The sequence below is a fragment of the Scheffersomyces spartinae genome, assembly GCF_019049425.1.
Source record: "Scheffersomyces spartinae strain ARV_011 chromosome Unknown scaffold_31, whole genome shotgun sequence".
Lineage (NCBI taxonomy): Eukaryota > Fungi > Ascomycota > Pichiomycetes > Serinales > Debaryomycetaceae > Lizanozyma > Lizanozyma spartinae.
The window spans coordinates 67,506-78,462 of NW_025065078.1; the positions used below are offsets into that span (position 1 = coordinate 67,506).

Consider the following 10,957-nt stretch of genomic DNA (forward strand, 5'->3'; position numbering starts at 1 on the left):
TTTAACCATGAATAAAAGTATTTTCAACCGGAAAAATAAACAACCTTGTCATTAAATCATTTCAACTCCGTTTAGTTTACGTTAACTTCACCATCATGCCAATGGCTAATTTCCTTTCATATACCGAGGGCCTTGTTATTTCAAACACAAATTTTAAATCAATGGCTTCGTCTAAAGGGAACTCATATAATGAGATTCCCCAACACAACCATAATCAACTGAATAATTCACTTCAACAATTTAATTCTAATCAGGATGTCAATAATAATAATGAAATGAAAGTGCCATATTTATCAACTACCAGCCCACATAAACTTCAGACTAGCCCGGATTATTTAGCCACCAGTCAATGGAATCATAAGGTAAACTTAGCAAGAAACATTGATGATAGGATTCAAGACCTTACTTATAAAAATGACAACCAACGCTCATGGTCTCTGATCACCACTTTCAGACCAACAGAAACAAAGCTCAATGAGAATCCTCGGGTAATTGAACGAGGCATTGAATCAAGAACAAGTAAAACCCGTAATAATATTCTCCAGGCGGCCAATGAACTCTCAAGTGAAAACATGCTTTGGTATTTGCTTAATGAATTGGGCTTACCAAAGCACAAAATTGCCATTGACTTGGACGAAAGTGAATGCAGAGCCTTCAACACCTACCTGGCACTCATTACTCAAATGTTTGACGTCTATTTCCCGTTCCCCGTGTTTCAAGTCTGTGCTGAAGCGGCCCTTTATGATACTTCCAAGGTGCTATTGCGTTCAGTCGTGGCCCTTGGGATGCTTTATACAAACAGTGAAGGAGCTAAGGTGCAAAAAAATCGTAGCAACCCGTTGGTCCCACAGTTAGACTCGCATATAATGTTGACCTCGGTAATTAATGGCATTTACGGCCTTTTAAGTGGCACATCCACCGTTGCTCAGTGTTCACAAGATGCTGTGGCCATTCTTGTGAAGAACAGATCGTCATCATACTTCAAAGAAACATGTTTCTGGGGGATTTTTGTGGTTGAGCTGTTGAATATACTTCAGAGCCCATCAGCTCGTTTAGTCACTCACTCAATAGATGCCGACTTCCTTCAGGAGTACCGAGACCTGCAATTTTATTTTCACCAACTAGACGGCAACCCTCTCCGATGGCTTCGAAAGGCGGTATTCAATTTCCGATTGATCTATGGAAGCTATCTGCATGCTCATAGCATATGTGCAATGGAATTGACCGTTCAGGAACTAACTGATTGCTTAAGGAAGTACGAGGAGAGCATTCCACTATTTATGCGACCAGTTACATATAGCAGCCAACTACACCAGATATATTTCCGAGAGGAGACAGCAGCGTTGGCCATGATCTTCACTCAGATATCTTGGGTGATTGTTGAACTTATGAGAGCATCTGAAAAAGATCCACTATACGGCTACTCTTGCAGCAGGGCTATAGAGAGCATTATGGATGTGTTGACAGTGTATGCAACCAACAATATTGTTAGTGTTGTAGGGATACATGTACTTGAGTACTTGGGCCAAAACTTGCCCTGTACTAATGTTGAGCTAGAACATAAGATAAGAGTACTTCAACAGACACTCAAACATAATGGTATAAACATGCATTAGTATGTATACGTGGTTTCGAAGGAATAATATGCATCGAAGGAATATGCATTATGCAGCGAATCATTTAACTATATCATGTCGATATTAAAATACATCACCACATGATATCAGCCGTACACTTTTGTTAATTTCGTTTTGACATAAAGTAAACAAAATATATTACCAATCTCGTGATCGTCAAATTGAGAAACCCTGTTTGAAGGAAAGAAACGAGGTTATATTTTTCACTTGTGAATGGAGCAGCTCGCTATAAACAAAGGCAAGTACGGCATAATAGCAGTACAACATTGAAGATTATGTATACTATGATATAGTACTATGCTAAGACATGTACGTATGTTATACAATGTACTACACCATGATCTACTTTTACTCACTCACTTCAACACAGTCATAAGTGCTACGGTATCACACTGCAGTAACACGCTACATTAATGCAGTATCACACTTCAGTAACATACTACAGTAATACCGTGATACAGTAATACAGTAATACAGTAATACAGTAATACACCACACCTAAACTATGCATATATTATTTGCAACCAAATGCACAAATGTCTATGTTTGGTACATCCTTCTACCAGTAGGCTAAACCTGCCTTTACAAACCCACACAGGAACAAAATTCGCTAAACACTGCACTTATCACCAACTTTGGCAAAGACACACATACACTACGCTTACTTAAGACATTTAATGTATTTGATTACATACATAGAATAGATACTTAACTTACTTAGTATATAATGTTTTGCTTAAGTATGTAAAATTAGTAGATGCTCGTAAATTTGCCCGTACTTACTTATACATGCACTTTCATATGCAACGCATGTATGTAAGTACATGCATGTACATAAACGTTTCCTTCAATTCTTGATCTTATCTTTGAGTTGCAACACCAACGCACATCTGCTTGGAATATAAACAAACAAAGAGTTGGCTCTGTTATTCCATGGATCATCATTAGTGAAATATTCAATTGGTTTACCATTAGAATCAGCTTCTTGGATTCTGTTATGTCCACCAAACTCTTCTCTGTCAGAATTTAACACAATTTGATAACATCCAGGGGTCTCAACTCCTACTTTATAGTCAGGGAATGAATCATTAGGGTGAAGGTTGAAAATAAACAAGAGACCATTCCGTTCAAACACAACAACCTTATCAATTTCATGCTTCAAGGAAATATATGCTTGTGGAGTGTCTAAAACATTATATTTGGAATCCAAATGTTGCATGGCAGAATCAAATGCAAATAAAAATTTGTATCTTAATAAATCATCTTCAATTAAGTTGAATTGTCTTCTGGCGTAATGGTAAGATTCTCCGTTTCCTTCTCTGGGGAAGTCTAACCATTCAGGGTGACCGAATTCGTTACCTTCGAAATTCAAATACCCTTCACCTCCTAAGGAGAACGTAAGAAGTCTAATCAATTTATGTAATTGAATCCCTCTATCAATAATAGGAGTGTTTTCAGATAAAATAGACATGTTGGTATACATTTCTTTATCCATTAACCAAAAGGCAACTGTCTTATCACCAACAAGAGCCTGGTCATGAGATTCCACATAAGAAATACACTTTTCACCGTGTCTTCTGTTGGTTAAGGTGAAAACAATGTTACCAAGATCCCATGCTTCATCCTGTAAATGTTTTAAGATCTTAATCCACATATCAGGAATAGCCATTGATAATCTATAATCAAATCCAATACCACCTTTAGCAATAGGCAAACACAATGTTGGCATACCACTAACGTCTTCGGCAATAGAAGTGAATTGAGCGTCTTCTCTCTTGGCGATTTCGTCCAATAATTCATGGGCTAACATCATATAAGTTATGGCTTCATCATCAACCCATTCAGGGTTGAAATATTCATTGTAATCACCACTGAATCCAAAAGATAACCCGTGATGCTTGTAAAGCATAGAGGTAACCCCATCAAAACGAAACCCATCAAATTTGAATACATCGACGTAGTACTTCAAGTTAGACAAAAGAAACCGTAAGGTTTCATAGTTCAGATAGTTAAAAAGTCTGGAATCCCACAAATCGTGGTTACCCTTCCCACCACCATGAAACAAATAGTGGTCGGTACCGTTGAACATATTCAAACCGTCGTCGACATTCTTAGAACTATGGGAATGAACGACGTCCAACAAAACTCTTATACCGTATTTATGGGCAGTATCAATTAACTCCTTCAATTCTTCCGGAGTACCGTAACGGGAAGAACAAGCAAAAAAATTTGTCACTTGATAACCAAACGAAGCATAATAAGCATGTTCCATTACTGCCATCAATTGGATGGTATTGTATCCCAACTTATGGATCACAGGTAAAATGTTTTCTGTAAAGTTCTTGTAAGTACCAATTTTTGGTTCTGGAGTTGAAATACCAACGTGAGCTTCGTAGATTTTAATCCCCTCCTCATGCATTTTTGGCCTTTTATATTTGAATTGATACGATTGTTCCGGGTTCCAGAATCTCCCGTCATAAACGTGAGCTTTGGGTTCCGGGATAGTACGATGACACCAAGGATCTAAACGGTAAATACGTTCACCGGAGGGCAACAACATTGAGATTTTATACTTAGAATTGTGTTCAATGGCATAATTACCCTCGTCTGTGGGTTCAAGAGTCAACGACCATAACCCATAGTCATTGACCTTCTTCAATTGATGAGATTCAGCATTCCAGTTGTTGAAGTCACCAACCAAACTCACCAGTTGTACATCTGGAATGTATTGAGTCACGGTAATCCGTTTGGTAGCGGGGTCTGCCACTAAACCATACGTCTCATACGAACTGGCAAATTTGGATAACGACCCTTCTCCTTCGTTGATACGCTTTAACCAATCTCTAAACTTAATCTGACGATCAATTAATCCACTACTATAAGGTTCTAACCAAGGATCGATATCAAGAGCGCCTTTGATTAAACTTTTGTGATCAGTCATATTAGTCAATTGATACAACTGCTAAAAGAATATGTAAATGAAAAATACCTAAGCAAAGAAACAAGTAAACGGATTATTCATTTTATATGTCCCCCACCCCCCTGGTCCTGTCTATCAGCCATCGACGTTGTGTTGCGCACGACCGTTATCTCCTGATGAAGTGGCTATTAATTGTGGGGTTGAGGGAGGAGTATTGTTGGGGTAAGTAAAGGGTCAATGAATCCCGACATACAATTTGACTGTATATACTATATTAGGCTATCAGTTGTGGCATACTAGTCAATTACTGCTGGACCTCTATTGCTGTACTTCTATTTCTACCTTGCATTAGTAAGCGTATATTTTTCCATACGACTTCTGTTCTTTTTTCCATACGTCTTCGATGCATATCGCATAAGTCTTTTTCTTGTTGGTTCTATATGTTTCACTATGCATCAGAAACACAAGTGATACCTTCGTTACTCTTTGGTCAAAGGTATTCTTATTGTTGCCCCGCATCACTCATGCCCATTATGCACTACCATCACTATCAAGTAGACACCATTAAGATTATATGATAGAGTGATAGTAGTATAAGTACAGTAGTACAGCAGTCATTACTACTATCACGATTACCTGTGGCTATTACTATTGTTACCATTGGCACTTTAATACTTCTATAACTATATTAGGTGGCTGGCTGTCTCGTTGTAGGCTTCACCCTTAATGTCGCCTTACGCGTAATCCGTATGTTAGCTGTTTTTGTCATTTTCGTATATTATCCCCCCATTCAATTTGGCTACACCGTCATTTGTTACCGGAATCTTTGCGTAAGTATCCGGTCGGGTCCGGCTTCTTCATATTCATGTTTAGAAACCCACATCTGATGGAAAGTTCCTAACGACAGTAACACAGATCCTCCAATCCATGCTTGGTTGGTTCTTTCACTGGCATTCCCAACTGCATGTAACCTAATCTTTAACCCTGGATTGATACTGGATAATTCATTATATAACCGATCGGTCAATTGAGGTATCAATGATCCTCCTCCAGTAACTATAATATTATGGGCTGTCAGTGCTCTTAAATCAATATCGATGTTAGATAATGTTGAGGAGACCAATTCTGTTAATCCTCTTATGCCAGTGATATGCAGTCTATCCAGAGGTGGAGGTGTTGATTGGTTTGATTCGGCTTTTCTTGCTCTTTTCAATGGCTTATAATCTTCATGGGTATTCTTCAATGTTAATTCCCCATTGCTTGGAGGATATTTCTCGGTATATTTGGCATTCTTGAATGAATAACTAACCGGATCAAAAATGCAATCAGCCAATTCGAACCGTTCAATTCCAAAAGTAACATATTGTCCAGCAGGGAACTGAAACTGTCTCTTGTATTGATCTTGATTATATATTGAGTTGGAAATGTTTTTACTACCACCATGTAATTTGGAATCAGGAACTTCAACCAATGCTTCTTTAACTTCATGCCATAGGTGTTGCTTCATATATGTATCGAACAGGGGAGTGACACCAATACCACCATTGGGAAGTGCTCTGTAAACACATTGGGCAGGCTCTGGATAAGTAGTAGGGGTTTTGCTTCGTATCTTATAATAGGAATCAGTACAGAGTTTAGGGTATTGACTGCTGATTAAGTCTTCAATATGATCATTAATAAAAGCCCCAGCGTAATTTGTTTTCATTGAATTTTTCAAAAGTGATATCCCATCAATAACCGGAGTAACACTAACTGAATCATGTCCAATGTCAACAACCAAACAATTGGCTCTACCTTGTTGGAATGAAACACACGTAGGTTTCCTTGCCAAATATAAAGCTGGGAAGTCAAATTCTTCGTAGAATGTTTCTATAAGTTTCTGACGGTACCGATGTTGAGTCCAAACAGGCTCGGTGATTAATATTGGTTGTTCGTCATATTGTAATTGCAAATACTCTTCAAAACAGTACCGGTACTGTTCTACTGCTGCGTCCCAATCTGTTACCATCAGATCTTTGATGATTGGCTTGACTTCATAATTCTCCCGTGCAAGTCCTACGCGATCGCCATAGAATCGTTTACCTCCGTCTTTACTTTCACCATAGGCCGATTCAATTACTAATTTGGGGAAATCATCTCCAGCGTACCCGACCCGCGAGTAATATGACCCTGGATCTAAGACAATCGCATTGATCTCATCACCCCCGTACACCGCCGTATTGTTTCCACTAGTTGCCATGATCGATATAGTAAAGTTGTATGTTTATATGTATAGATATATTAGTGGTGGTGGTAGTAACTTGTTGATACTTCCACTTTAAAAATTTTTATGTTATATGCAAAACACCACTACTGGGAATCGAACTGGGGATATGAATAATTATATAGTGTCATAAATACAAGATTACTACAATATGCGTGATTCGGCATCGATGACATCAACAAGGAACTCGATTTCAAGTCTCTTACGTGCTTCAACGACCCAGTCGTCTGCCAATTTTCGGGTCCAACCCTTCAAGTTGGCTACATCTTCCACAGCTTCATCCAAGTGGTCACGTGCCAAACTGTCTTCCACACGGGCAATAACACTTTCAATATCTTTACCATCGGGTTTATTACCAGAAACAGGAACTAAGAGCTTGGAAAATAAAACCGAAGCCAAATGTCCTAATAACCCAGCATTAGGAGGTAACAACGAGGCAGAACGTAATTCTCCACTCAATTGTTGCCAACGAGTTAACAATTGTGGCGTAGTAAGAATAGTTTGATTGGATTCCTTTGAAAGCAATGGATACAATTCCTTCAAAGTCAAATCAATCACTTGATCATCGGCACCAGCAGCAACTTTAGCTAAGTCGTCAAGATAAGGTTTGACAAGTTTGGGTTTTTCAGAAGGATCAGTATCAGTTTTTAAAACCGTTTTCAACTTAACAATGCTTTGATGAATGAGAACTTTTTGATTATTAGATGATAATTGTTCTTCAATTGACAAAGCATATTGTTCCAATTCTTCCAAACGAGTGTTAATCTTATCTAAATTTGCTAATCTTCCATTACGTTCGGTATCAATTTTATCCTTAACCATTGATTCAAATTTTTTGGCATCTTCAATTCTAACCATGGCAACTGCATTCGCAGCAGCTTGAGAAATAGCTTCTCTTGTGGCTTCTACTTCCTTTGTCATACGTTCATTCAATTTCTTTTCCAATTGTAAACGTTCATTTTTGAATTGACCCAATAAGGTTTCGGTTAATTCCAATTCTTTAGCAGTTGAAGATCTTAAATATTCAGTTTGAGTTTCCTTAACTTGTTTTTCAACGGCTTCATTGAAATTGTTTGTCAAATCATCAAGTCTCACTGTTAATTGGGCAACACTTTCATTGATACTTTTCAATAAGGAATCGTTTAAAGGTCCTTTAGGGACATTGATTGTTCTAAGTAAGTTGTTAAACGATTCAATGGTTGATTTTAAGCTATCATCGAGTTTATCATTGACTTTAATCAATGGGATATGTTGATATTCCTTAACCACACTTTCAAATTCCGGGTTTTTCTGTAATTGTTCAGCAGGGGTTGTATGATGGAACTTTTGTTGAGTTTTTTCAGCCAATTTTCTTGTTTCATGAAGGAATTCTTCACTTCTTTCTTCCAATTCAGCAGTTAATTTGGTAATTTCTTCTTTAGAAGGTAAGATAATCTTACTTCTAACAGAATCCATACGCTTTTTCAATTCATCAAAAGACCCATGTTCAATAACATCCAATAATCCTTCATAAAGTGGTAAATCATGTTCAATTACAAAATCCATCACCGTTTCATTCTTAGTGGCAGCATATAATACTCCACCATATAATACACTGGTAGCTAAGAAAGTCTTGAATAAAAACCCAGGAAACAGAAACTTTTTCTTGATCTTGGGTGGTTGTTGAGGACCAGGAGAAACTGGTACAGCTTCACGGATCACTGGAGGTTTACCTTTAGGTTGTAAAAGTACACTGGAAGTATCTTTAGAAGATTCACCAATCAAACGTCTTTGACTCTTAAAAACACCTTGAGATGATCTTCTAAGAGAAGCCAATTTGGTGGAAGAACGAAGCATATTGACTTAGTGTTTCCCTTTACGGTTCGAATCCCGTACTGTAGTACTGTCGTTGCACTAGTGAGTCTTGAACCAGTACCATCGTCCATTTACTGGTGCGACCCAATCACAACCTACCAAAGATATTTCACGGTAGGGACACGATGTTCCTGGATTTTTCAGCGGGTAGTGTAAACTTGCTAATAATCGTTTAGGGTAGATCGGTGTTTACGTATTTAAGTTAGATCAAGTAGTAGGCGAAGTAACTAAGTACATACTGTTACTGCTACGACTACTACCCACCGTTACTACTGCTGCTTATTACACATTGTACTAATTGAGCTACTCAGTTCCTTATCATTGTCACTTCTCCGTAATACAAGTCAACTACCGTTACGGCTCAGATCCCATTACAATTAGTGCAATCCCATTTCATTCAACATGTCAATTAATCCAAAGTCAATTTATCCTCCGCAACCTGCAACCACAAGAGCTCAGACCCTCCACTTGTCGTATGATCCTGTTCACGATCGGATTGTGTACCCCAATGGGAAGTCGATTTTCATTAGACCATTGGATCCAGAGTCAACTGTTCCGGTAAGACAATTCACTAAGCATGTGGCTACTGCTACTGTGGCCACGTTTGCTCCTTCTGGTAACTATGTTGCATCTGGTGATGAACATGGTCAAGTTAAGATCTGGGATAGCAGCTATTTCAAGTCAACTGGACCAGCAAATGGTGGTGATGATGAAGATATCTTTGAACAACCTAAAATCAAAAGTGAATTCCAAATCTTGGCGGGTCCTATTCGTTCCATAGCTTGGGATGCTGATAATCAAAGAGTTATAGCTGTAGGTCAAGGTAAAGATAAATTTGGTCATAGTTTCACTTGGGATTCTGGTAACTCCATTGGTGAAATTCAAGGGCATTCCGATACTATCACTGCAGTTGCTATAAAATCCCAAAGACCTTATAGAGCAGCTACTGTCAGTGAAGATAAAGCTTTGGTTTTCTATAATGGACCTCCTTTCAAATTTGATAAGAGTGTTAGAGGTTATCATACTAATTCAGTTAAAGATGTCAAATTCTCCCCAGATGGTAAATGGTTAGTATCTGTGGGATCTGATAGAACAATTGTGTTGTATGATGGGAAGACTGGTGAATATGTAAAGACTATAGAGAAAGCCCATGAAGGTGGTATATTTGCAGTTAGTTGGTTTCCCGATTCTTCAAAATTTGCTACGGCTTCGGCTGATAATTCTATTAAAGTATGGGACGTTGAATCAGGTGAAGTCACTCAAGCTTACCTTGTAAGTGAATCTAAAGCGGTTGAAAATCAACAAGTGGGTTTGATTGTAGCCAAGGATTATGTGGTTTCTCTTTCATTGAATGGGAATTTGAATTACTTCAAAGGTGACACTGAATCACCCAAATTTGTCTTGACAGGCCATAAATCTGCCATAACCTCAATTGAAGCTTCTGAATCAAATGTCTTTACTGGTGGTTCAGATGGTATTATTAGCTCATGGGATATTGCTAAGGATGCATTAAACCCTGTTTCTAAGTTGATTGGAACCTCCAAATCAACGCATACAAATTATGTCGTTGATATTTTGGGTGATTCCCAGGATTTGACTACTGGTGGGTGGGATGATAAAATTAAATTCTGGCTGAAGGGTGAATTAGAGGGCGAAGTTGCTTTGGAAAACCAGCCTAAGCATATTTTCAAGAATGGCACAAAAATAATTGTATTATTCGAAACACTGCTTTCTGTTTATTCTAATGGTAAAGAATTGTTTTCCTATCCTTTGAATTATGATGCTACATATGCAGCAGGAGTTGATGATAAACTCTTGATTGCAGATTCAAAGAACAATACAGTTCATGAATACACCATTGGATCGGATGGTTTAAATGAAACCTCATTAAAATACCCACAATTACGTGCATCTCCAACCATACTCAAAGTATCTCCTAATGGGGAATACGTTGCCGTTGCCGATAGTGCAGGCAAGTACACTTTGTACAAGACTTCTGATGCTTCCGTTATTACAACGCGTTGGGCCTTCCACAATAGCAAAATTTTGGATGCAGCTTGGACCAGTGACTCAAAGTTTCTTGTCAGTGGTGGTTTAGATAGTGGATTGTTTCTTTACTCAGTAGACCGTCCTGCCAAGGTGCTCAAAAGACCATTGGCACATCAACTTGGTGTTTCTGGTTTAAGATGGCTTGAATATTCACCCAAGAAATCAGGCAAGTTTGTTAGTGTAGGTTTGGATGGAGTCGTCAAGGTGTGGGAAGCAGATTTGAGTGTGTATTAA

General features: G+C 38.3%; 5 protein-coding genes across 5 annotated transcripts; 2 read left to right on the forward strand and 3 right to left on the reverse strand.

Annotated features, from left to right (window-relative positions):
- Positions 1-161: 161 nt before the first annotated feature.
- Positions 162-1,071, forward strand: KQ657_003511 (uncharacterized protein; the record flags this gene model as incomplete). The annotated part of the gene is made up of 2 exons (XM_043194230.1): positions 162-815; positions 1,057-1,071. The coding sequence occupies 2 exons, from the start codon at positions 162-164 to the stop codon at positions 1,069-1,071; spliced, it is 669 nt and encodes a 222-aa protein (XP_043046942.1).
- Positions 1,072-2,484: 1,413 nt separating this feature from the next.
- On the reverse strand, positions 2,485-5,083 carry GLC3 (1,4-alpha-glucan branching enzyme; the record flags this gene model as incomplete). Its single annotated transcript, XM_043194231.1, has 3 exons — positions 2,485-4,599; positions 5,032-5,039; positions 5,080-5,083. 3 exons carry the CDS (start codon positions 5,081-5,083, stop codon positions 2,485-2,487), a joined length of 2,127 nt encoding a protein of 708 aa, XP_043046943.1.
- A 288-nt stretch (positions 5,084-5,371) lies between these two features.
- On the reverse strand, positions 5,372-6,796 carry ARP4 (Arp4p; the record flags this gene model as incomplete). Its single annotated transcript, XM_043194232.1, has 1 exon — positions 5,372-6,796. One exon carries the CDS (start codon positions 6,794-6,796, stop codon positions 5,372-5,374), a length of 1,425 nt encoding a protein of 474 aa, XP_043046944.1.
- A 168-nt stretch (positions 6,797-6,964) lies between these two features.
- FCJ1 (uncharacterized protein) lies at positions 6,965-8,656 on the reverse strand (the record flags this gene model as incomplete). Its single annotated transcript, XM_043194233.1, has 1 exon — positions 6,965-8,656. One exon carries the CDS (start codon positions 8,654-8,656, stop codon positions 6,965-6,967), a length of 1,692 nt encoding a protein of 563 aa, XP_043046945.1.
- Positions 8,657-9,076: 420 nt separating this feature from the next.
- On the forward strand, positions 9,077-10,957 carry AIP1 (uncharacterized protein; the record flags this gene model as incomplete). Its single annotated transcript, XM_043194234.1, has 1 exon — positions 9,077-10,957. The coding sequence occupies one exon, from the start codon at positions 9,077-9,079 to the stop codon at positions 10,955-10,957; it is 1,881 nt and encodes a 626-aa protein (XP_043046946.1).